Consider the following 26,841-nt stretch of genomic DNA (forward strand, 5'->3'; position numbering starts at 1 on the left):
TGTTAAAGTTCACCTCCCCATTGAAGTCTATTGCGGTTCGTAAAAGTTCGCGCAAACCAAACGTTCCGCGAAAGTTCGCAAACCGAAAATCGGAGGTTCGCGTCATCTCTAGTGATCACAATGTCATAACGAGCACCACTGCTTATCGATAAAAGTCTTTACAAATTTCATACATATGTAATATAATGAACTTCCTATAACTTGTCTAATGACAGAAAAAACCTAATTTTTGGTCTTGTGGTTCCAGGTGTAACAATGTCATCTTCTGAGTTGGCCACTGAGCTCCGCTGCTCCATCTGTATGGAGGTCTATAGAGACCCTGTGACCTTGCCGTGTGGACACAACTTCTGCCGGAGCTGCATCACACAAGCCTGGAACCATCAGGAGGGTCTAAGGGAATATAAATGTCCTGAATGTCAGAAGATATACCGGAAGAGGCCTGAGCTGGTGAGGAACACAACGTTACATAATGTCTGTGAGCCTTTACGTTCTATGGAGACAGATCAGGAGCAGACCGGGGTCTTCTGTAATTACTGTGACTTTCCTGTTCCTGCTACTAAATACTGTCTGCAGTGTGAGACCTACTTGTGTGACCATCACCTGAGGAAACATGACAGGTCAGGGACACACACTTTACTAACTCCCACCACTGACCTGGGGAAGAGGAAATGCTCCGTCCATAAGAAGATTCTGGAGTATTACTGTACTGAGGATGCCGCCTGTATCTGTATGTCCTGCGTACTAGATGAAGATCACAGAGGACACCAGGTGGAGAAGGTGGATAAGGCCTTAGAGAAGAAGAAGAACAAGCTGAGAAATGATCTGCAGAAACTGATGTCAGAGACAGAGGAGGCTGAGCAAAAAGTCCAGAGTCTGGAGGAACTTAAGAGAAAAGAACAAGCAAAAGCAGATGGGGAAACAGAGACAGTCACTGCCCTGTTTAGAGACCTCAAGAGACGACTGGAAACTCTGGAAAAAAGAGTCCTGAGTGACATCATGAGACAGGCAGAGCAGGTGTCACTTTCATGTGATGATGCCATCAGGCAGCTGGAGATAAAGAAGGAGGAGCTGTCCAGGAACATGCGTCACATTGAGGAGCTGTGTAACATGACTGATCCACTGACTGTCTTACAGGAATCAGACACAGGTGACTTGTGTGACACGGAGGACAGAGAGAGACATGATAAGCAGCTCCATGATGGAGGGGATCTGGATGTGGCCGGCATCTCACACATGTTACACACAGTCTCTCATATCATGTCTTGGGTAAATGTGTGCTTCTATACACAGGAAGCTGCAGACATACTACTAGATATAAACACAGCTGGTAATAATCTACATGTATCCGATGACAGGAAAACTGCATCCAAGTCAGATATAGAGCAGAATCACCCAGAAACACCAGAGAGATTTCAGTATTGGTCTCAGGTGTTGAGCAGCCAGAGATTCTCCTCAGGGCGACATTACTGGGAAGTGGATGTTGGGGGATCAGATGTATGGAGAGTCGGGGTGTGTTACCCCAGTATAGCCAGGGCAGGAGATCAGGCAGTAATTGGATGCAACAACAAGTCTTGGTGTTTGTACAAGTGGAATAATGAATACTCACTAATATGTGACAATAGTAGGATCCAGTTATCTGACAAGATCCCTAGTGAGAGAGTCAGGATATATCTGGATTATGAGGCCGGGCAGATCTCCTTTTATGCCCTGTGTGACCCCATCAGACACCTCCATACCTTAACTGCCACTTTTACTGAGCCCCTCCATGCTGTGTTATGGGTGTGGAGAGGTTGTATCAAGATATCTGAGAAAATCAGGAAATGTGAGATCTGCCCACTGGTGACACCAAGAAGAGAACTGTGACAATAGCTACTACCTGTCTTTGAATTCCAGAGACAAAACCAGCATTTGCTTCTAATTGCCTTTTAGCTTCGGGTAGTCTTAGCACTTGCAAGGTTCACACCTGAGATCACTCCAACTCAAGCAGAAGGAACCATCTCCTGCCCAGAAAAGTAAACTGAATGGATCGTATGGCTCCTGAAGAGCCTTCCCAGTCCTCTCTTGGTGTCCATGTTCTATCGCTGTCCCCGGTTCAAATGTGCTGCCTCTGGGAGCCTCCTGAAGAACTCGTGTCGTTGAGTGCTTTAGAAGATGGGCGACTCCAGACTGCACATGTGGGAAGGCTTCTAAGGGTCTCCGAAGGTGCATTCAACCTGTTGGTCAAATACGTGCAACGGGGGTGGCAGCACATTAACAAGGACACCGTGAGAGGACTGGGAAGGCTCTATCTATAGCAGCCTTTCTCAACCTTTTTACCCTGGAGGAACCCTGCAAATAACATTTGGATCTCAAAGAACCCCTGCAAACAATTTTTTGATCTCGAGAAACCCCCCTGGATTTATTTTGTAGGTGGGGCTGTTTATTTCACTACCCCCTATTACAGTGCCACTCATTTTACTGTCTCCTTGTCCTAGTGATTTTTTTTATTAATGTGCTCATTATTATTCTAACCCCCAATTTATTGCTTATTTTTACAGTATCCCTCTATTATAATGTGCTGTATCATACTTCCCCTACGATGGGGGAAAATGCCAAGGAACCCCTGCAGAGTCCTCAAGGTTCCCTGGTTGAGAAAGGCTGCTCTATAGGATCCACAGTCTTCTCTCTCCATAGAGTGATTTAAGCTGTACCATCAGCTTGCAAGCCAACAGGATGTAAGCCCGATGAAGGCTGCAAGGCCGAAAGCTTGCTTATTCTTATTCTTTTTAGTGAGCCATTAATTGGTATCATCCTGATTTAACCTTCCTGGCGGTAAGCCCGAGCTGAGCTCGGGCTATGCCGCCGGAAGGCACCGCTCAGGCCCCGCTGGGCCGATTTGCATAACTTTTTTTTTGCTGCACGCAGCTAGCACTTTGCTAGCTGCGTGCAATGCCCGATCGCCGCCGCTACCCGCCGATCCGCCGCTATCCGTCGCGCCGCACGGGATCTCCTTTGAACGGGATCTCCTGATCGCCGGAGGCGATCGGAGGGGCTGGGGGGATGCCGCTGAGCAGCGGCTATCATGTAGCGAGACTTTGTCTCGCTACATGAAAAAACAAAAAAAATTTTTTTTAAAAAAGATTTGCTGCCCCCTGGCGGATTTTTAGCAAACCGCCAGGAGGGTTAAAACTTCTTGCTTTTACTGATGGCTAACACGGTACAATACCCTACTGCTCTCCCTAGAGGTGAGTTTATGACGTTTTTCACTTTAGTTTTACTTTAACAAAGTTACATAGGATGCCCAAAAGCAATCGGGCAGAGCTGAACTTAATAGAGATCCATGCCATGATGCCATGACTGCAGTGGCATGTTGTGATGTTTGAAAATGCCAATTTCCGAATCTGTGGTCTAAATGCCAATTTCCGATTTCTGAACTTCTGTTTTCCATTGTTCAATTTTTCCCATTTTTGAGGAGTGTTTTATTAGTTATTTTTTTGCATCAGAGAACACAAAAATTGAAAGAAACACCCGCTCCCCCAGGAAATCTGAAATTCGAAAACCTGAAATAAAAAAAAGGAAATTTGTTTTGTGATTGTTCTAAAATTAAAATTTTCCAGTAAAATCTTGCATTCTCTGATTGGTCTGATGCTTCCGAGTTCTGTGATTGGTCTAAAATTACCGAGTTGTGGTAAATCGGATTTTGGAGGAATTCCGTTTTCCGATTTCTGGCAGAGCACCTTCTTACATCCCAAAACATGATGCCAAATAACCCTTACCCCTTATAGTTTTTCCTAGTGCTAGCGACCTATCTTATAGTATTCCCTGGTGGTCTAGTGCTTCCCCTTCTAATAGTTCTGTCACAGGAGCCCTAGTGGTCAGACCGCAAATTGCCTTCCAATCGGTTTCAGCACACAGACCATGCAAGCTTTGGTCGCGATCTTTGCGCAGAAACAGACAGAAATTTGGGTAGCAGCCCGACCAGAAGGGAGCCTGTGAGGTACGGTAATTACAACTTTACACACTATTTCAGGGTATCTGCCACCACCACTGGTATGGGCCAGTGGACCCGACTGACTGACTGGTCCTGCGAATAAAAACGGTTAAACACACTCTATTCTGTCTAGCTATCAACAATAGTAGCGTCTCTTCAGAGACCAGAATTCAGTTTCTGTGCATGCTGAATAATAGGGTAGAGGAACAGTGAATGACTTTGAGGAAGTCTTTTATTCACGGGCAATATAAATAATTAATATATACAGACAATTATTAAAATCAACAATTATTAAAACAGTAATAGCCAGTATGAAAAATAAAAGAAAGGGAGAAAAAAATACTTTGTTTCATGGAAAAATGTCCTTTTGTGGGAAGAATCATAAAGTCCTTGGTAAAGTCCTTTGTTTCAGCTTAATTTAAAATCCAAGCAAAATGGAAAATGTCCTTTGTTTCAGTTCAGACAAGATGGCCGCCAACCACATGGTCCCCTGGCTGGCAGTGTGCTCTCGTGAAGGTGGAATTTGGAGGACTGAGGGAGTGGTCCCTCGAAAACACTTTTGAACAATGCACATGGTTGGACAGGGGCGGTGAGCTCCCTGGATGGGTGCTCTATGCCCACCAAATATGACATTTGCTATATCTCGGCTTACGCTTTCCGCACACACATGACCATCACATATTCATATTTCTCAGACTAGGCCAGTTCATATGATACCAAACTTGGGCATGTTTGCATGCCCGGTTAAAAAACGGTGGAATCCCCTGAGTTCTGGTTATGCCAGTGGCCCCAATTTAATATCAAATACTCACAAGATCCGGACCAGCAGAATGATATAACTTTCACATCTCTCACCTGAACGGTATTGCTTAAACATGCTCAAAATCCTAAACTCCATGCTTTCTTATTCTGTCCATATGGCTCCGGCCAGTCTGGGGGGAAAGCAGTGCTTTGAATAGAGTCACCATTTGGTGAGCCCATTGACATCTATCTGAGGTAATGAAAAGTAAACACTAGCCTCCTGAACACAAGGGTTTGTTCCTGCTCATTAGCATATCAAAAGAGCCATCCTGCAGTTAAGCTGATGCAATCTCTCTGCTGAGAAAAGACTGCAGATGCTCCTACACAATCATTTCAGATATAGCACGTCACTGGCAATCGGTGCAATAAACCGATTGCGTTTGCGTTCTTGTTTCTCACGGCTGTTCCGTGACAAGTTATTTTCCTGGTATTCTAATATTTCACAATTCCCATGTTGCTGAGAACATAGGTTCTCAACGTGTGGTACGCGCACCCCAGGGGGTACTTCTGATGGTTCCAGGGGGTACTCAGGTTTCATATACTTAACCAGAATAACAAATTTAGAGTTTTAGAAAATTAAATATATTATTTAAACACCAAATTAGTTTTTAGCTAATTAAAAGCAATAGTAAATGCTTGGGAATTGTATAGAACCAATTATCCTGTACTACTTAAATATATATTTGTCAAAGGGTACTTGTGATAATGTTTACTATGTCGGGGGGTACTTGGTGAGTGCAGGGCCACTTGACCCACCCGCCTTTACATACATACGTTTTTTTTCATTTGTATAATATTAAAAATACACAATGTCTGGCACTGGCAGCCGCAGTTTGGGCAGGGGCAGCAAGGGCATCACCAAGAGAGGAGGTCGTGGGCGTGGCAGCCGCGCCACCACCACCATGCGCAGTTCTGCGTCTGCACCAGTGGCTATTCCGCCATTAGCCACTGGCCGTGGACGCCTTGGCCGCCCAACAGCTGGGAGTCACACTGCAGAGACACAGCAGCAGCAGCGTGTGGCCCAGATGTTCCTCCCACCGCCAGGTCGTAGCCGTCCTATTGAGGAGAAGGACGCAGACGCTGTGGTGGAACTGATGGTGGATGAGCAGGCCACCATTAGCTCTGGAACCGAGTCCTCCACCCCCGCCACCACTCCTGTTCGCAAGAGCAGCAGCAGCCGACCAGCACTGCCTGGGGAGCAGAAGGAGGAGGAGGAGTGCAGTTCTCCAGCCCAGCGGGCGACACCAGCACCCTGTCACTCAGCACCTTGTTATCCCCAAGCGCAGTGAGGTTATGGAATGCTGTTGCGGAAGAATTGGCGGAGGAAGGAATGCTCATGGGCACTTTGGAGGATGATGCTTTGGACAGTCAGACAGTGGTGACTGTCCATTCGCCCATGCATGCAGAAGGGGAGTTTGGGGGATCCCAGCAGGACATGTTTGCGGAGGGGGAGGATGATGATGACACTGTGAAGGACAAAGGCTGGTTGCCAGGTCCTGGGAGTGGGGATGTCATCAGCTCTGAGGAGGAGGAGGAGGAGGATGCGTCTACGGGCCTTGCTAGAATGATCAGCATCGCAGGCATGGGCAGGATCACAAGTGGGCGTGATATGCAGGCCACACAGCGTGCTGATCAGGAGACGAGTTCTGCCAGTGCCACCACCAGTTGCACCAAGAATCCCCCCCAACCACCAGAGGGAGACCAGCGGCAGCAGCACCTTCCAGCCGAAGGGGCAACTTCACCTCCCCAATATGGAATTTTTTCACCCTTCCATATTTAGAGTGCAAGTATGCCACCTGCAACCAGTGCCGCAAGCAGCTCAGCAGAGGGAAGGAGCCCTCTGCGTTTGGCACCACCTCTCAGGTCAACCACCTTGCAGGGAAACACTTTCACGAGCATGAGGAGTTCGTGAAGTTGAAGGAAGCTGGCAGTGGCAGACCCGCCACCACTGCGAAGCCGTCGGCAGCAGGAGTGCGTCAGCAATGCACTGCTCCTCCTCCCTCTGCAACTCCTGCCGCCGACACTGAGGCCTGTTCTGGCAGCCAGTCCTCAGTGGCCTCCTCTGCTCCCTCCACTGCTTCCCGTGCCAGCAAAAGGCCTCGCCAGACCCTGCTCAGCGACACCTTCCAGGGGGTGGTCAGGGTTCTGCCTCCCAGCAGCCGTCACGTGCGTCAGCTGAACGGCTTGCTGGCACGAGTCATGTGCTCCCAACTCCTGCCTTATTCCCTTCTGCAGGAGGGGAGCGACATGCGTGCGCTCCTGATGTGTGCAGCCCCTGATTGGCCAATCCCCAGCCGACATTATTTTGCACGCACGGCCATCCCTGCACTTCACCGCTCTGTGATGGCCAATGTCGGGAGAGGGCTTGAGCACGCGGTGGGTCAACGGGTCCACGTCACCATGGACTCGTGGAGCAGCCGGTTTGGGACAGGCCGCTATCTGTCCTTCACCGTGCATTGGGTCAGCTTGGTGGAAGGGGGTGAGGAGGGGGGAGCAGCATCGGGCACTGTCAGAGCAGCAGCACCAACAACGCAGTGGGTGGTGCTGCCATGCAGGGTCAGCGGAACAGCAGCAGGTTCCTCTGATCCGCTTCTATCCTCCGGCACACCAGCCCAAACCCCCCGCCTCAGCAGCAGCGTGAAGCCCCGCCACTGCCAAGCGCTGCTGGAATTGGTCAGCCTGGGCAAGACCAAACTGACGGCGAACCACGTCCTGGCCAAACTCCAAGAGCAGGAGAGGAATTGGCTGACCCCCAGAGGCCTCAGAGTCGGAGAGGTGGTGTCCGACAATGGGGCAAATCTGGTTGCTGCCATCAGCAGGGGAGACCTAACCCACATCCCCTGCCTGGTGCACGTCCTGAACCTGGTAGTCCAAAAGTTCCTGCGGACCTACCAGGGGATGGACCGACTCCTTGAGGCGGCAAGGAAGGTTGTGCGTCACTTCCGGCACTCGCCTGCAGCCGTGGCGAGCCTGGAAGAAGTGCAGAAGGAGGTGCACCTGCCACAGCACCGGCTCATGCTCGATGTTCCAACTCGCAGGAACTCCACCCTGGCGATGTTGGAGTGTCTGGTTGAATAGAGGCAGGCTGTCAGCCAGTACGTTGCACGAGCCACAGTTGCCTCCCTCACTGCAACTGGGAGTGCCGCCACCAACCTCCTGTCCATCATCTCCACGGAGGACTGTGGGCACATGCAGCAGGTGTGCTCAGTCCTGGCACCCTTTCTGCAGGCCACCAACATGGTGAGCAGGGACCATGCAATGGTGTGCGAGTGGGTCCCCTTGGTGTGTGTGCTGGACAGGGCCCTGTATGCACTGGTGGAAGAGGGAGCGGCAGCCTTGGACCAGCAGGAGCTGCAGGCAGCTTCACAGGCAACCTCTGAGGAGGAGGAGGGCTTGGAGTTGGTCGAGGTCCCTGACCTTGCTGCTGATCAGGGGGAGCAGCAGAGCGCAGCTGGACTGGTGCGGGGGTGGAGAGAGGATGGGGTGGAGGAGGGAGAGGAGGACAGCAATGTCGGCTCTGGGGCTGCCGATGATGTGCCAACAGACGTGGCCAGACTCTTCCCAATGGCAGCGCACATGCTGAGGTGCCTGCGCAAGGACCCAAGGGTGATCCAGATGAAGCAGAGGGAGGACATCTGGATCTGCATGATGCTGGACCCACGTCTGAAGGGGAAGCTCAGCCAGTTCCTGCCTGCAGGAGGATACCGTGCGCAACAAATGAGGGATTTGCAGCTGTCCCTTGTTGAGCGCTTGGAGGAAGCCTTCCCTCAGACATCCACCCCCACTGTCCAGCCAGCACAGAGGCAGCAGCAGGTTGCCTGCATCCACCAGCAGCAAGCGCACGCGCACCACAGACCTGCTGTCTCTGACCCAAGAGCTCTACATGAGTGTAGAGCTGCCAAGGACTAGAGAGGAGGTGCCTGCAGCAGCATCCTTCTCCAGTCACAGGCAGCGCTTGACCCGCATGGTGGCTGACTACATGGGGTCCTTCAGCGGGCTTGACAGCGTGGCCCCTGTTGATCCCATGGAGTATTGGGTCAAGCACCTGCCGATCTGGAGCGAGCTTGCGCAGTACGCCCTGGAAGTGCTCTCCTGCCCCCCTTCCAGCGTACTGTCAGAACGTTGCTTCAGTGCAGCCGGTGGAGTCGTCACTGAGAAGCGATCTCGTCTGTCTCACAAGTCTGTGGACAGACTGACGTTTCTAAAAATGAACCAGGCTTGGGTGGAAGGCGAATTCATGGCCCCTGTTGTCGGCGAGAGGGGGACATGAAGTGACGACTGGCACACACACATACACCTGCTGCTGCTGCTGCTGTTGTATTTCATCCTGCTGTCTGTGTCTCTACTGCCAGGGAACACATCACAAGGTGCTGCTGCCCATGCGCCACCAGCTATTACGCTCAACAATAGCTGCACTAATTTAAAAAAAAAAAATGAATAATTATTAATAATTATTTTAGAGGTGTCCGGGTTGAAAACTGTGCTGTCCCAATTGTGTATTGGACACAATGTGGGCTTCACGACCGCTGTCTGGAATCTCATGCTGTGTATTTACGGCCCTGGAACCACCGCTAGGAATCAGGGCCTACCATGTCTCGCTGCCTGCCCTCCTGCCTGCTGCCAAATGCCAGTCTGCCACACACTTATCCTCCTCACGCTGCCTGCTGTTATATTTCCTCCTGCTGTCTGTGTCTCCTCTCCACTGCCAGGGAACACATCACAAGGTGCTGCCCATGCGCCACCAGTTATTACGCTCAACAATAGCTGCACTAATTTAAAAAAAAAAATTGTAATTATTTTAGAGGTGTCCGGGTTGAAAACTGTGCTGTCCCAATTGTGTATTGGACACAATGTGGGCTTCACGACCGCTGTCTGGAACCTCATGATGTTCATTTACGGCCCTGGTACCACCGCTAGGAACCAGGGCCTACTATGTCTTGCTGCCTGCCCTCCTGCCTGCTGCCAAATGCCAGTCTGCCACACACTTATCCTCCTCACGCTACCTGCTGTTATATTTCCTCCTGCTGTCTGTGTCTCCTCTCCACTGCCAGGGAACACATCACAAGGTGCTGCTGCCCATGCGCCACCAGCTATTACGCTCAACAATAGCTGCAATAATTTAAAAAAAGAAAAAAATTGTAATTATTTTAGAGGCGACCGCTGTCTGGAACCTCATGATGTTTATTTACGGCCCTGGTACCACCGCTAGGAACCAGGGCCTATTATGTCAGTCACATCACACTGCCTGACACACATTACTCCTCCTCTTGTAGCTGCATTGAGCTTCTGCTGTCTGTGTGCTGCTACCACTGCCAGGGAGAACAGAAGAAGAACTATTTTCTGCTGCCACCTGTCCACCCACTCTCCTACCGAGTACCGATGGCTATTACCACACACTACAAATAGCTGCAAGCCTGCAACTACTTCCTCCTCCTGCTTATGTCTGTGTTTTACCACCGCCAGGGTACACAGAAAAAGGCGCTGTGGCTTGCAATGTGCCACTACCTACCTATTATGCCATCAACACAAATATAACTATGGTGTTATTAAAATAAAATATTTCCACAAATGAAGTAAAAAAAATATTACAAAAGAAAGGAAAACCAAGACACATAATATGAAGAAGAAGAAGAAGAAGGAGGAGGAGGAGGAGGAGGAGACGGAGACTGTTACAACAACCATTTTGGACACACCTTCTCATGCAAACAATTTTCATGAAGTTAATTTACTATTTTTGATACCTTTTTTATAACTACTACATCACCACATAATCACTTGATGTTTTTCTTCATAAAAAAGGTGGTTTCATGCATCATTGACCTCCAATACAAGTTTTACAAGCTATTTAACGCCATCTCGAATATTTTACTCGAATACAGACTCGGATAGTGACGTCGAATCGGATATTCGATTACATCGGATTTTGAACTTCGAGTGAATTCGGATAGTTTACTATCCGAATTCGACCAAACTCGAATAGGATAATGAGGTATCCGAGCAACACTAATTTGGACACCTTAAAGGAAACCCAAGGTGAGAGGGATATGGAGGCTGCCATATTTATTTCCTTTTAAACAATACCAGTTGCCTGGCAGTCGTCCTGATCCTGTATCTCTAATACTTTTAGCCGCAGACCCTGCATGCAGCAGTTTAGGTGCTCTGACTCAGCTGACTCAGAATTTACTGGATTAGCCATATGCTTGTTCCAGGGCTTTGACTTAGATATGTGTGCCAAAAGATTAACAGGACTGCCAGGCAACTGGCATGCTTTACAAGAAAATAAATATGCCAGCCTCCATATCACTCTCACCTTGGGTTCCCTTTAAGCATATGGCAAAATATTTGGGTATGCATAAAATGGCAGAATATCTGCAGGACACACATGTAATGATCTGGAACAAATATCGAGAAATGTAGCTGTAACAATCTGATAAAAGTATCCGGGGTCATACATGGAAAGCAGGCCCGGCCCTAGACTTTTTGCCGCCTGAGGCAATCTTCAAAAAAATCGCCACCCCTCCCCCCCAAGCCGTGTGTGTGGGGGGCCGCCCGAGCTGGAGGGGATAGCGACCTCTTCCTCGTTCCAGCCCGAGCCTGCGCTCAACTGATGTCACTTCCTGCTACGCCGCAGGAAGTGACGTCAGTGGAGCGCACGCTGGAACGAGGAAGAGGTGAGTGATCCCCGCCCGTTGCCTCTTACAATATAGCTGCAGCCAGCGACGTCACTTTTAAAGCTGGAGGGGAGCGGAGGACGGGGGACCCAGGCGAGGGAGGGGGGGTCCGACCCCCCTCCCCACCGCTGGGCCCAATACCCCCTTCCTGCCCGCTATCCCCTCCAGCTCAGGCGGCCTCCCACACACACGGACAGGCGGGTGCCGCCCCCCCAGAAGTGCCGCCTGAGGCAAAAGTTTCACCCCGCCTCATGGGCGGGCCAGCCCTGATGGAAAGATTTGGAATAATTATATTCAGTGACCCAAGTTTAGCAAAGTTGTATAGAGTCTGAGGCTGCATAGAAATGTCCTAATCTCTGTTATTATTTAGCAACATCCCTTTTAATGGACAACTGGGGAAAATGTTGAGTCTTACTTACCTGGAGCTCCTTCCAACCACCCATAATCTTTCAGGTCCTTTAGTGTTCTTCAGCTTCACTCCATTGTGCCACTGGCCCCTTCAGAATGATCACCGACTAGTCTAGTCATGGGTTATTGCACATGCATGCTTGTAAAGGCTTGCACCTGCGCATGCAAATAACACTGTAGCCTGCAACTAGATTGGTGGGCGAGCTTTCTGAGCAGGACAGCGGCTCAACAAAGGGGACCTGGAGGGCACTGAGGGATGTGACAGACTACGGGGGGCTGTAAGTAGCCCAAGGTAAGTATAACTTTCCCACCTCAGGTTTCCTTTTAACATTAACTGTTTAGCAGCACCCACTTTTTAATGCAAAGAGAACCATATTCTCTCTCTCTCTCACACATGCTGAGGAGTGAGCTGTTACTAGAAGGCTGTTTTTAGAATGTGGTTCAGCCTCTGTAATAACAATATAACCAGTTCTACTGGATTGTAGAAATATTGTTATTTATTTCCTCTGTGAGGTTTTCAGTGTTTCTGTGTGCTGGTCTGAGCTGGAGTGTCCCGTCTGTCTGACCATTTATACAGATCATGTAGTCCTGATATTGGGACACATCTTTAGCCAGGTATGTACTGATCATATGCTGGAAACACAGTAGGGGTTTGGAGGTTATGCCTATGCTGGACACACGGGAGGGGTTTGGAGGTTATGCCTATGCTGGACACACAGTAGGGGTTGGAAGGTTATGCCTATGCTGGGCACATGGGAGGGGTCTGGAGGTTATGCCTATGCTAGACAAACGCGAGGGGTCTGGAGGTTATGCCTATGCTGGACACACAGGAGGGGTCTGCAGGTTATGCCTATGCTGGACACACGGGAGGGGTCTGGAGGTTATGTCTATGCTGGACACACAGGAGGGGTCTGGAGGTTATGCCTATGCTGGACACACAGGAGGGGTTTGGAGGTTATGTCTATGCTGGACACACAGGAGGGGTCTGGAGGTTATGCCTTTGCTGGACACACGGGAGGGGTCTGGAGGTTATTTCTATGCTGGACACACAGGAGGGGTCTGGAGGTTATGTCTATGCTGGACACACAGGAGGGGTCTGGAGTTTATGCCTATGCTGGACACACAGGAGGGGTCTGGAGGTTAGGCCTATGCTGGACACACGGGAGGGGTCTGGAGGTTATGCCTATGCTGGAAACATGGGAGGGGTCTGGAGGTTATGCCTATGCTGGACACATGGGAGGGGTCTGGAGGTTAGGCCTATGCTGGACACACGGGAGGGGTCTGGAGGTTATGCCTATGCTGGAAACATGGGAGGGGTCTGGAGGTTAGGCCTATGCTGGACACACGGGTGGGGTCTGGAGGTTATGCCTATGCTGGAAACATGGGAGGGGTCTGGAGGTTATGCCTATGCTGGAAACATGGGAGGGGTCTGAAGATTATGCCTATGCTGGACACATGGGAGGGGTCTGGAGGATATGCCTATGCTGGAGACACAGGAGGGTTCTGGAGGTTACGCCTATGCTGGACACACGGGAGGGGTCTGGAGTAGAGTTGGGCCGAACCTCCAATTTTAGGTTCGCGAACCGGGTTCGCGAACTTCCGCAGAAGGTTCGGTTCGCGTTAAAGTTCGCGAACCGCAATAGACTTCAATGGGGATGTGAACTTTGAAAAAAAAAAATAATTATGCTGGCCACAAAAGTGATGGAAAAGATGTTTCAAGGGGTCTAACACCTGGAGGGGGGCATGGCGGAGTGGGATACACGCCAAAAGTCCCCGGGAAAAATCTGGATTTGACGCAAAGCAGCGTTTTAAGGGCAGAAATCATATTGAATGCTAAATGACAGGCCTAAAGTGCTTTAAAACATCTTGCATGTGTATACATCAATCAGGTAGTGTAATTAAGGTACTGCTTCACACTGACACACCAAACTGTTCACTGAACAGAACAGGTATGCAGTGGCGGGGTCACTGAACAGAACAGGTATACAGTGGTGGGTTCACTGAACAGAACAGGTATGCAGTGCCGGGTTCACTGAACAGAAGAGGTATGCAGTGGCGGGGTCACTGAACAGAACAGGTATACAGTGGCAGGTTCACTGAACAGAACAGGTATGCAGTGGCGGGTTCACTGAACAGAACAGGTATACAGTGGCGGGTTCACTGAACAGAACAGGTATGCAGTGGCGGGTTCACTGAACAGAACAGGTATGCAGTGGCGGGTTCACTGAACAGAACAGGTATACAGTGGCGGGTTCACTGAACAGTACAGGTATGCAGTGGCAGGTTCACAGAACAGGTATGCAGTGGTGCGTTCACAGTACAGGTATGCAGTGGTGGGTTCACAGAACAGGTATGCAGTGGTGGGTTCACAGAACAGGTATGCAGTGGCAGGTTCACAGAACAGGTATGCAGTGGTGGGTTCACAGAACAGGTATGCAGTGGTGGGTTCACAGAACAGGTATGCAGTGGTGGGTTCACAGAACAAGTATGCAGTGGTGGGTTCACTGAACAGGTATGCAGTGGTGGGTTCACAGTACAGGTATGCAGCCAGGAACAAGCTAAGCCTAACTAATCTTTCCCTATGAGAGACAGTCTGCAGCAGCTCGCCCTACTCTCACTAATGCAGGCACACGAGTGACCGTAATGGTCGCCGCTGCCTGCCTTTTAGTAGGGGGGAGTGGCTCCAGGGGCTAGTGTAGCCTAATTGGCTACACTGGGCCTGCTGACTGTGATGTAGAGGGTCAAAGTTGACCCTCATGGTGCATTATGGGGCGAACCGAACTTCCGCAAAGGTTCACCTGCGGGACGCGAACACGAACCACGGAAGTTCGCATGGAACCGTTCGCAGGCGAACCGTTTGGCCCAACTCTAGTCTGGAGGTAATGCCTATGCTGGACACATGGGAGGGGTTTGAAGATTATGCCTATGCTGGACACATGGGAGGGGTCTGGAGGATATGCCTATGCTGGAGACACAGGAGGGGTCTGGAGGTTACGCCTATGCTGGACACATGGGAGGGGTCTGGAGGTAATGCCTATGCTGGACACATGGGAGGGGTCTGGAGGATATGCCTATGCTGGACACATGGGAGGGGTCTGGAGGTAATGCCTATGCTGGACACATGGGAGGGGTCTGGAGGATATGCCTATGCTGGACACATGGGAGGGGTCTGGAGGATATGCCTATGCTGGACACATGGGAGGGGTCTGGAGGATATGCCTATGCTGGACACATGGGAGGGGTCTGGAGCTGTAGAGGGTTGTTGATGTGAGTCCGGTAATGCGTTTGATTTTATATATGTGTTATATGTTATTTAAATAGTTGATTATTGCAATTTGCTTTGGCACACAGTGCTCAGCGACAAAACTAGGCACAGCATAGCAGTCATGTTATACTGTGTGGAGCGCATAAGGGTAATTAGGGGCTCCGGTGATTGCCGGACCCTAAATTACACCTCCCTTCAATTTGCAACGACAGGGAGGGTGAATAGTATTTTACACCACTGGGTATTTGAGCGGCAGGAGGGTGAGCTGTCATTCGACTCAACCTGCGCCCAGCTCACCTGCAGTGTTATATGTACATGGGATTTGGGTCTGAAATTCTCCCTTCTCTCCCCTGCACCCTCTCCTGTGCTCCCCAGGTTGCCACCTCTCATCCTTCTTCCCCCCTTTGCAGTGAAGAAAGAGCCACAGTGATGCTGGTATCTCACTTCCTCAAGTGCTGGGTCTGACTCTGCCTCCTCCATTGCAGCTGTCTGTGGCCACTCCGACTCTTGTTTCCAAGTCTTGCTGTAACGATTGGTGTCAGCACACAGAGAGAATCTGATTATTGATGATCTGCAGAATCACCAATAATACAAGTATGACTAACCTCTGGATACCTAATGAAGTATGAGTGTTTGGTGCAACTGTAGGCTATCTCCTGTGGTGCGGGAGACACAGATAACTCCGGCCAGAGACCACCTGAGGAGCAGGTGGCCCTCGGCTGTGCAGGGACTATATCCTAGGAGAGGGGATAGAGATAATCTGTCAGCCAGTGATTCCCTGGTAAACTGGTAATCAGACTGTACTGCAGCCAGGGGACTCCTATGGGGTAGAGGCCACTGGTTGCACTGCAGGAAGGACTCTCTGAAGAGCAAGAGTCCTTGCAGCTAACTGACACTTGGTGGAATAGTGTCACGGGTAGCACAGACAGACTGAACACTCGGAGGATGAGTGACAGCCAGGAGGGTCGGGCAGGCCAGGTCGGCAACACACGAGCAGATAAGGTACAAAGATAGAAGGCTGATTCGGTAACCGGGTACAGGCAAGGTTGGCAACTGGTAGGCAGATAGGCTGAGGTACCGAATCAGAAAGCAAGAGAGAGGTTGACAGAGCAAATGGTCATAACAGATATAAAGCACAATCCTAGTCTGGGGTGTGAGGTCCTTGGTCTCGACACCCAGGAACTAGTCTAAAGTATAACACAGCAATGACACAGTAATCCTAAGCTTGGGTGTGAGGTCCTTGGTCTCAACACCCCGGAACTGGTCTAAGGTATAACACAGCAATGACACAGTAATCCTAAGCTTGGGTGTGAGGTCCTTGGTCTCAACACCCTGGAACTGGTCTAAAGTATAATACAGTAATAACAAGAGCGTAATCTGGCTAAGTGTGAATTCCCAGGTCCACCTGGTTCTAACACACTGTAGGATCTGACTGAGGTCTGAGTGCTCACACGTAAGTATTCGCAACGGCAGACAACCAGCAACTGACAAGCAAGATCTATATACACTACAGCGCTCCTCAGCGCCGCCCCCAGCCACTCAGCCAATCAGGAGTTCCGCTGGAATCAGCTGATCGCCCTGATCAGCTGATACCTCTCCTGCTGGCATAAAGGTCCTGTCTTCTAGCGCGCGCACGCGTAGCTCTCCATCTGTATGCACTAGAAGGCCCAGGCAAACCAGACGCATGCTGCGGTGCGGAAACCGCCGGTCTGAACGCGGAGACAGCCGCCCCGCCGCCAGACCACACGGCAGCTTCTCTGCTATTCATTACAGTACCCCCCCCCCCCCCCGAGGAGTGGACTCCGGACACTTCCCACCCGGCTTCCCAGGATGTGAGTCATGAAATTCTTTCTTTAATTCTTCCGCATGCATGCGACAATCTGGCACCCAAGTTCTTTCCTCCACACCATATCCTTTCCAGTGGACCAGATACTGCACAGAATTTTGCACTAAGCGAGAGTCCAGAATCTTTTTCAATCTCATATTCAGGTTGGTCATCAACCATCACAGGGGAGGGGGGGAGAGGATCCACGTGCACTGCCGGCTTCAACAGAGACACATGGAATGATCTCACACCTCTCATGCTGGCTGGGAGATCAATCGCATAAGTGACATTATTAATCTTTCTAGTCACTGGGAATGGTCCTATGAATCTAGGACCCAGTTTGGGTGACAGTTGCTTCAGGGCCAAATGCCCAGTGGATACCCATACCATGTCTCCCGGAGAAAACTTTCACTCTACAGACCGCCTTTTGACTGCCTGTTTTTTCTGGGTCCGGAAAGCTTTCCCCAAGTTCCTCTTAACCATTCCCCAAATCTCCCTCAAAGCTCTCTGCCAATCCTCCAAGGCTGGGAATGGTGTAGACGCCACAGGTAACGGGGCAAACTTGGGTGATCTTCCCGACACTACCTGAAATGGGGAAAATCCTGAAGAGGAACTTTTCAGTTTGTTGTGCGCAAATTCCGCAAATGGCAAAAATTTTACCCAATCGGACTGAGCATCTGCGACATAACATCTGAGAAATTACTCCAGGGACTGGTTAACTCTCTCGGTCTGGCCATTGGTCTGTGGGTGGTAGCCTGATGAGAATGCAAGGTCCATATCCAGCTGATGGCAAAAAGCTTTCCAAAACTTTGATACAAATTGGACTCCCCGATCTGACACTACATTTTCCGGAATGCCATGCAGCCGGAAAACGTGCTGGATGAAGAGATCAGCCAATTCCTGGGCCGAGGGGAGTCCTTTTAATGGAACAAAATGAGCCATCTTACTGAATCTGTCTACTACCACCCAAATGACTGTCTTGCCCTCAGACCTGGGGAGTTCTCCTACAAAATCCATGGACAGATGAGTCCATGGTTCATTTGGCACTGGTAAGGATTGTAAAGTACCCACATTTGCCTTACGAGAAGGTTTACTCCTAGCACACACTGCACATTCCCTCACAAACTCCTTACAATCTGTTGCTAATGTAGGCCACCAAACATCTGGCCAGTAAATCTTGAGTTCTGGTGGCCCCAGGATGACCTGCATTCTTGTGGGAATGAAACAGATGTAGGAGTTGCAGACGAAAAGGTAGTGGTACAAACATCACCCCCTCGGGCTTTCTCCTTTGGAACATCCTGTTGGTAAGGACTCAGAGTGACTGTCCAATCCTTCCAGGTCTCAGTGGCTGCCAGAACTACCCTCTGGGGAAGAATGGTCTCAGGGGCTGAGGGCTGTACTGTCTCGGGCTCAAAACACCTGGACAAGGCGTCGGCCTTGATGTTTTTACTACCAGGGGTATACGTTATTACAAATCTGAATCTTGAAAAGAACAAAGACCACCAGGCCTGACGAGGGCTAAGTCTCTTGGCGCCCTCTATGTACTCCAGGTTTTTATGATCTGTATAAACTGTGATAGTATGTTCTGCACCTTCTAACCAATGTCGCCACTCTTCAAAAGCTAATTTAATAGCTAAAAGCTCCCGGTTGCCTATATCGTAGTTTTTCTCTGCGAGTGAAAACCTACGAGAGAAGTAGGCGCATGGGTGGAGTTTGCCCTGCAAACCCGAGCGCTGGGACAATACAGCCCCCACCCCAACCTCTGAGCCATCAACCTCCACGATAAAGGGGAAGGTGACATCCACATGTCTTAAACACTTTACCCCCGCCCGTACGGATTTCTCCGTCCCTTTTTCCATCCTTTAACCCCCAGGGACGGAGAAATCCGTACTTTCCGCGCTCCCGCCGCTGCCCGCGCTCCCGCTCGTAAACACGCCTCCCGCCGCTAGTAAACACGCCGCCGCCCGCTCGCCCAGAGATCAACGAATGGGAAAATCCATTCCCGTTCGTTGATCTAAGCCCCGCAATGATCCGCTGCTGCTCGGCTGAGCAGCGCGATCATTGTGAGAAATAACAAACTCCCAGCCTCTTTCTACTTCCTGCAAGCGTCCGGAAGGACGCTTGCAGGTCGCATGAAACAAAAAGTTACTGTTGCCATCTTGTGGCCAAATAGTAAAACTACACTCTAAGCATTTTTTACACACAAATAAACTAGTTTTACACAAAAAAAATTAACTCCTTACCTCCCACACTCCCCAATCATTATTTTTTTTTGTAATTAAAAAAAAATAAAAAATTTACAATTTAAAAAAAATACATAAATAGTTACCTTAGGGACTGAACTTTTTAAATATTTATGTCAAGAGGGTATAACACTGTTACTTTATAAACTATGGGCTTGTAATTAGGGATGGACGCAAAACTGAAAAAAATGCACCTTTATTTCCAATTAAAATATTGGCGGCAAACATTGTGATAGGGACATAATTTAAACTGTTTTATAACCGGGACAAATAGGCAAGTACATTTAATGGGTTTTAATTACAGTAGCATGCATTATTTAAAAACTATAAAGGCCGAAAACTGAAAAATAATACATTTTTTCCCACATTTTTTCCTATTTTCTCATTAAAACACATTTAGAATAAAATTATTCTTGGCATAATGTCCCACCTAAAGAAAGCCTAATTGGTGGCGAAAAAAACAAGATATAGTTCATTTCATTGCGATAAGTAATGATAAAATTATAGACGAATGAATGGAAGGAGCGCTGAAAGGTAAAAATTGCTCTGGTGGTCAAGGGGTAAAACCCCTCAGTTGGGAAGTGGTTAAGATGGGTGCAGAACAGAACAGTTTTTTCAGTGTAGAGAAAGCAGAATGTGCCTCTGCTGACCAGTGGTAAGTATCAGCACCCTTCTTGGTGAGACTGGTGAGAGGTGAGACCACTGAGGAGTATCCCTTTATAAATCTCCTGTAGTAGTTGGCAAAGCCCAAAAATCTTTGGAGTGCCTTCAATCCCACAGGCTGAGGCCACTCCAAAACAGCAGAGACTTTTCCAAGACCCATGGAGAGGCCAGACGTAGAGATAATGTACCCCAAGAAGGCAACAGAGGTTACTTCAAAGAGACATTTTTCCAATTTAGCGTAAAGCAAATTCTGTCTTAACTTCCCTAATACAAACTTAACATGTTTTCGATGTTCCAACAGATTGGACGAGAAGATCAGTATATCGTCCAGATATACTAAGACGAACTTCCCTAACACCTCCCTGAATACCTCATTAATCAACTCCTGGAAGACGGCCGGGGCGTTACACAACCCGAAGGGCATCACCAGATACTCTTAGTGCCCGTCGGGCGTGTTGAAGGCCGTCTTCCATTCGTCACCATCCCTAATTCTAACTAGGTTGTATGCGCCTCTTAAATCTAGTTTAGAGAAAATCTTGGCATTGGTAACCTGAGTGAATAAAGCATCAATCAAGGGTAATGGGTAACGATTTTTCACTGTAATCTTGTTCAAGCCTCGATAATCAATGCAAAAAAGAATCCTGCCCCTGCTGGTGAACGAGAGGGACGGATGAAACCTTTGACCAAGTTATCTTTGATGTATTCCTGCATTGCCAGTTTCTCAGGCCCAGATAGATTATAGAGATGACCCCTAGGAGGCATACAACCAGATCTTAAATCGATGGGACAGTCGAAGGTACAGTGAGGGGGAAGTTTATCTGCTGATTTGGGACAGAATACGTCAGCAAACTCTGCGTACTGAGTTAGCACACATTTAACCTGAATCTTGGTGTTTCCTACGGTTACTTTCACTAAACAGTGATGATGACAATGGGTAGCCTAGCTCGTTAGCTGACCTGAAGCCCAGTCAATCTGAGGGGAGTGAAGTTGTAACCATGGCATGCCAAGAATAATGGTGGAGGTGGCCATACGCAGGACCAGAAAGTGTAGACTCTCTTTGTGTAGCACCCCAACACTGAACATCAACTCAGGGGTCCCAGTAAGGGGATGTCTACTTTGCAGAGGAGAGTCATCTACCGCAGTGACCAAAACCTGTTGGTCTAACGGGAGTAGGGGAATCCCCAAATTGTTTGCAAACTCGTAATCTATAAAGTTAGCCGCTGAACCAGAGTCTAGAAAAGCTTCAGTGGGAACAGTCTGACCCTCCCATGTGACAGAGCAGGGAAGGAGCAGACGATTATTGTTTAGAGGTAATAACTGCGCGCCCAGGGTATTACCTCTGACTACACCTAGGTGGCAGCGTTTCCCGACTTTTTAGGACAATTCTGTACCTTATGACCCTCCTCTGCACAGTACAAACAGAGTTGTTCTGTTTTCCTGCGATTCTTTTCCACCCGTGTCAATTTTGAATGACCAATTTGCATTGGCTCTGGCGGAGCTGAAACGGGTGGAGGAGAGGCGTAGGAGACATATCTTACAGTATTCTTACCCCGGGTTTGTTTCTGATATATACTTATATAGACCTCCTTGGTCTACATCCGTGGAACCCAGCAGTGTGCACCGTCCGTTGGATTGTCTGCCTTGAGACATTCCTGCCAGTAGAGACCAGATTCACCAGGATGACCTTGGTGGTGATCCTTGGATTATTTTTCACCTCTCTCACTATCCTCCTGGCCAGCACAGGTGTCACGTTTGGCTTCAGACCACGTCCTCTGAGATTTTCTACAGTGCAGGACATCTTGTATTTTTTAATAATACTTTGCACTGTAGCCACTGGAACTTGAAAACATTCAGAAATGGCCTTGTAGCCCTTTCTTGGACTTGTGAGCAGCCACTTAGCCATGACTGTCCACAAACCAACTGCAGAGAGCTGCTGTTTTTCACCTGTTGAGTTGATTAAAACAGCTGTTCCCAATTAATCACGGTAATTAGGATGCTTTAGAACAGCTTGGACTATTTGGAATGGTATAGAACTTTGGATTTTCCCACAGACTGTGACAGTTTGTAAAGGGTATGAATTATTTTGGACTGGACACTTTTTGCTCAAATGTAAATAAAAGTTTTTTTTTCTCTCACAAAAATGCCTCTTGTAAATCGTCTTATTATCTTTTGGGAGACACATATGTTATTTCCCATCAAAAACTTACTTGCTGGTTGAATAAAAGTAACTTTAAGTCCAAATTTGCCAGGAGTGTGAATAAATATGGGCAGCACTGTATTTAGTTAGTGGAGCTGAACTCTTGCACAGGACAGAAGGAAAACACAGAGAAATGCACCCTGTATGTATTTAGAGAGTTTAGCCTGTCTAATTACTCCACCTCTGTACTTAAAGGGGAACTTCAGACTAAACAAACATACTGTCATCAAGTTACATTAGTTATGTTAATTATAATAGATAGGTAATATAATCTCTTACCCACCCTGTTTTAAAATAACAGGCAAATGTTTGTGATTCATGGGGGCTGCCATCTTTGTTATGGGGGCAGCCATCTTTTTGGTTGAAAGGAGGCGACAAGGAGCAGGAGACACAGTTCCAACTGTCCTGTGTCCTGATTACCCCTCCCAGCTGCACACGCTAGGCTTCAAATGTCAAATTCAAAATGTAAAAAAAAAATATTGCACCAAAACAGCAGAACGAGAACAACATCAGAAATCCCATCATGCTTTGCACAGCATCAGGGGAAAAAGCCCAGGCAGTTTTCTTCTGTGCAGCTAAAAATGAGGCTTGTATAAGAGAAACAAAGTTCTGATGCTGTGAAACTGTTAAAGAAACACAAAGCCTTTTCAGTGCTGCTGAGTCAGTTTTTAGTCCGGAGGTTCACTTTAATCACAAGTTGTTATTTGATCCCCCAGCTGTGGCAGCTGAGTGCCATGGCAGAAAGGCTCATTTGAAAGCACAGGATGTTAACAATATGTCTGCTTCCATGAAAGCAGGAAGTAGACACACTGCAGATTTATTGGTATCATGCTATTGCTTATCTTGTAGAGCAGAGATGAAGTTTTGAGTTCAAGTCTACTTTAAAGACTATGATGCAAACTAGAACTGTGCGATCAGGAAAGGAGCTGGCGCTGACTTTTCAACTGACCCGACCACTTATCTGACAAATATGGCTGATGTCTGCAAAAAAAAAATATATATATACTTACTGGTTTCCAGCTACCCTCTCCACTTCACTAAGAAGTAAACCAGGGTGGCGCTTAGTGCTGGTAGGGGTGGGACTTTCTCTGGTTTTCCCTGGCCAGGCTCGCCTCTCTGAATCCCAAGTGGGGCTTTCTTTGGGAAGGGGTGGAGCTTCCTTTTGGAAAGGGCTAGGACCCCAGACCCTCCACAGTCCCCCAGACTCTCCACGGGCCCCATATGGCAGTACTAGTTGTAATGCCCTAATGGTGGCCCTTGGTGTGGAACCACCAGCAAAGCGTGTAGCAGGTTGGTTGTAAGTAGCACTGTAGGCAGGGCCGGGCTGGGCCGAGGCAGAGGTGAGAGAGGCTTCAGCCTCAGGGCGCATTGTAGGAGGGGGCGCACAACTCACTCAGCTATCATTCCCTTATTGTGTTTGAATCAGAGAAAAGGGGATACATGTCAGTGACTGCAAGCCAGATAACTAGAGATTAAGGTGTTGGGGGCTCTGGTGCACCTCTGTCTAATAGCAATCAGTGTGTGGCGGCTGAGGTGGGAGGGATGGGGGGCGCACTTTGGTGTCTAAGCCTTGGGTGCTGGAGGACCTTGTCCCAGGTCTGGCTGTAGGATCTACAAAACACTCTACTGCTAGTGTCAGAACTTCTGTTTTTGAACCAGACTTCCAGGAAGATCAGGGTTCTGGGGTTGTACTGTGTTATATCCATTACCAGAAAGATGGGAGATATTTAAAATTACAAGACTGGAAGGATTACAAGACTGGGAGGCAGAGACATCACCCATGGTGAAGTTCTAAAATTATTATTTTTGTAGCAGACTTAAAAAAAACCAAAACTACTAAATAAACTATGCAGTTTTAATGTCTTAAAGAGACTCTGAAGTGAGAATAAATCTCGCTTCAGAGCTCATAGTTAGCAGGGGCACGTGTGCACCTGCTAAACCGCCGCTATCGCGCCGCTAAACGGGGGTCCCTCACCTCACAAATCCCCTCCGAGCAGCCAGGGATCTCTTCCTGGTTGGGGCAGGGCTAACCGCAGCAGCCCTGCCCCACGCGCGTCTGTCAGCGCGTATCTCCGCCTCTCCCCCGCCCCTCTCAGTCTTCCTTCACTGAGAGGGGCGGGGGAGAGGCGGCGATGCGCCGCTGATAGACGCGACTAGAGGCAGGGCTGCAGCCGTTAGCCCTGCCTTTAGGAGCAGCAAAATATACGACCAATTTGGTCGTTGATTTTCTGGGGTGAGGGGGGGGGGGGTTTGGGGGTGAAGGGACCCCCGTTTAGCCGCTGGATAGCGGCGTTTTAGCAGGGGCACACGTGGCCCCGGCTAGCTATGAGCTCTGAAGCGAGAATTATTCTCGCTTCAGTGTCTCTTTAAAAAGGGAGAGATTGTTCTCAACATTTCCAACCTCAAATAGCCAGGAAGTTCAATCTATGAAGTTCTTGTTTTTCATAAACTATAAAAATGTATAATTGAGGACTGTATTACATAGTTCACCCTACTAATCTTTGGTCTTTTATCTCCAGGTGTGACAATGGCTTCTGTTGATGTGACTGCTGAGCTCCGCTGCTCCATCTGTATGGAGATCTATAGAGATCCTGTGACCTTGCCGTGTGGCCACAACTTCTGCCGGGGCTGCATCACACAAGCCTGGAACCATCAGGAGGATCTACAGGAATATAAATGTCCTGAATGTCAGCGGATATATAGGAAGAGGCCTGAGCTGGTGAGGAATACAAGGTTACATAATATCTGTGAGGCTTTTCATGCTACAGAGACAGATCCGGAGCAGACCGGGGTCTTCTGTAATTACTGTGACTTTCCTGTTGCTGCTACTAAATCCTGTCTGCAGTGTGAGACCTCCTTGTGTGATCATCACCTGAGGAAACATGACAGGTCAGGGGGACACACTTTACTACCTCCGACCACTGACCTGGGGAAGAGGAAATGCCCCACCCATAAGAAGATCCTGGAGTATTACTGCACTGAGGATGCTGCCTGCATCTGTGTGTCCTGCCGGCTGGATGGAGAACATGTAGGACATACTATCATGTCACTGAATGAAGCCTCTGAGGAGAAGAAGAAGAAACTGAGAAATGATCTGCAGAAACTGATGGCAGAGACTGAGGAATCTGCAAAAAGAGTCCAGAGTTTGGAGGAACGCAGGAGAAAAGCACAAGAAATAGCAGATGGTGAAACAGAGAGAGTCACTGCCCTGTTTAGAGACCTCTGGAAACAGCTGGAAGACCTTGGGAACAAAGTTCTAAGTGACATCATTAGGCAGGCAGAGCAGGTGTCACAATCATACAATGACGTCATTCAGCATCTGGTAATAAAGAAGGAGGAGCTGTCCGGGAAGATGTGTCACATTGAGGAGCTGTGTAACATGACTGATCCACTGACTGTCTTACAGGAATCAGACACAGGTGACTTGTGTGACACCGAGGACAGAGAGAGACATGATAAACAGCTCCATGATGGAGGGGATCTGGATGTGGCCGGCATCTCACACACATTACACACAGGACTATCTGATATCATGTCTGGGGTAATTGTGCAGAAACATACAGACACACAGGTCTATCCACATTCTAGTACAGAGGACAAAGTTCCCATCACTGCTAAACTATCCAGGCCACGCCCCCAACTCACCCCCACCACACAACACACACAGGCCTATCCACATTCTACTACAGAGGACAAAGTTTCCATTATTGCTAAACTATTCAGGCCACGCCCCCAACCCACCCCCACTGCACAACACACACAGCGCCAGGCTGGGGGGACAAATATTGGGACTGCACAGCAAACATCAGGGCTGCCAGTGTATGCAGACATATTACTGGATGTGAACACAGCTAATAATCATCTACATATATCAGCTGACAGGAAAACTGTATCCATTGCAGACAGACTCCAGAATCGCCCAGAAACACCAGAGAGATTTCAGGAGTATCAGGTGTTGAGCAGCCAGAGTTTCTCCTCAGGGCGACATTACTGGGAAGTGGATGTTGGCGGATCCGATGAATGGATTGTCGGGATGTGTTACCCCAGTATGGACAGGAGAGGAGGTCAGCCAATGATTGGATATAATAACAAGTCCTGGGGTTTGGAGAGGTGGTATGAACGGTACTCAGTGATACATGACAGGAAATATTTCAAGTTACCTGACAAGATCCTCAGTAGATTCCGGATATCTCTGGATTATGAGGCCGGGCAGATCTCCTTTTATGCCCTGTGTGACCCCATCAGACACCTCTACACCTTTAATGTCACCTTCACTGAGCCTCTCCATGCTGCATTACATGTATATAAAGGATGTATAAAGATAATTGGAGGGAATTAATAGATGTGAGAGATCGACCCACTGGTGACATCACAGGGAGAGATCTGGGATTGGTGTATTGCCTGTCCAGTACCTTCCATTTGCCTCTAATTGTATTGGACATTCCCAGAATCACCCCTGAATAGTCCTCTGGCTTTGGACATTTTTTCAGAATGCCAGATTTACATCTGAAATCAGATGTCACTACAGACAGACTCACACAGGAGGGACACCCCACCCTCCCCAGCAAAGCAAGCTATGGGTGTGCAGGCTCTATGTACAGTGTGTCTTTTCAGTATGTCATTTTAGCAACATGGGTTTTGGCTGATAAATCGTTATCCTCTGTCATCCTAGGGAGAATACGTCTGTTACACTGCATTTTATAACAATATATTATTATTGATCATTGTTATTAATTTATAAAGCACCAACATGTTCCATGGCACTGTACAAAGTTAGTGATGTGCCCTCCTATACAGG

The 26,841-nt window shown here is 48.6% G+C and overlaps 2 protein-coding genes across 2 annotated transcripts; both read left to right on the forward strand.

Annotated features, from left to right (window-relative positions):
- The first annotated feature begins 255 nt into the window (after positions 1–255).
- Positions 256–1,863, forward strand: LOC137544638 (E3 ubiquitin-protein ligase TRIM39-like). Its single transcript, XM_068265733.1, has one exon. The coding sequence runs from the start codon at positions 256–258 to the stop codon at positions 1,861–1,863; it is 1,608 nt and encodes a 535-aa protein (XP_068121834.1).
- Positions 1,864–2,030: 167 nt separating this feature from the next.
- Positions 2,031–26,382, forward strand: LOC137544639 (E3 ubiquitin/ISG15 ligase TRIM25-like). The gene is made up of 3 exons (XM_068265735.1): positions 2,031–2,202; positions 24,563–25,462; positions 25,946–26,382. The coding sequence occupies exons 1-3, from the start codon at positions 2,031–2,033 to the stop codon at positions 26,380–26,382; spliced, it is 1,509 nt and encodes a 502-aa protein (XP_068121836.1).
- The last annotated feature ends 459 nt before the right edge of the window (positions 26,383–26,841 follow it).

The sequence above is a fragment of the Hyperolius riggenbachi genome, chromosome 2, assembly GCF_040937935.1.
Source record: "Hyperolius riggenbachi isolate aHypRig1 chromosome 2, aHypRig1.pri, whole genome shotgun sequence".
Taxonomy (NCBI): Eukaryota; Metazoa; Chordata; class Amphibia; order Anura; family Hyperoliidae; genus Hyperolius; species Hyperolius riggenbachi.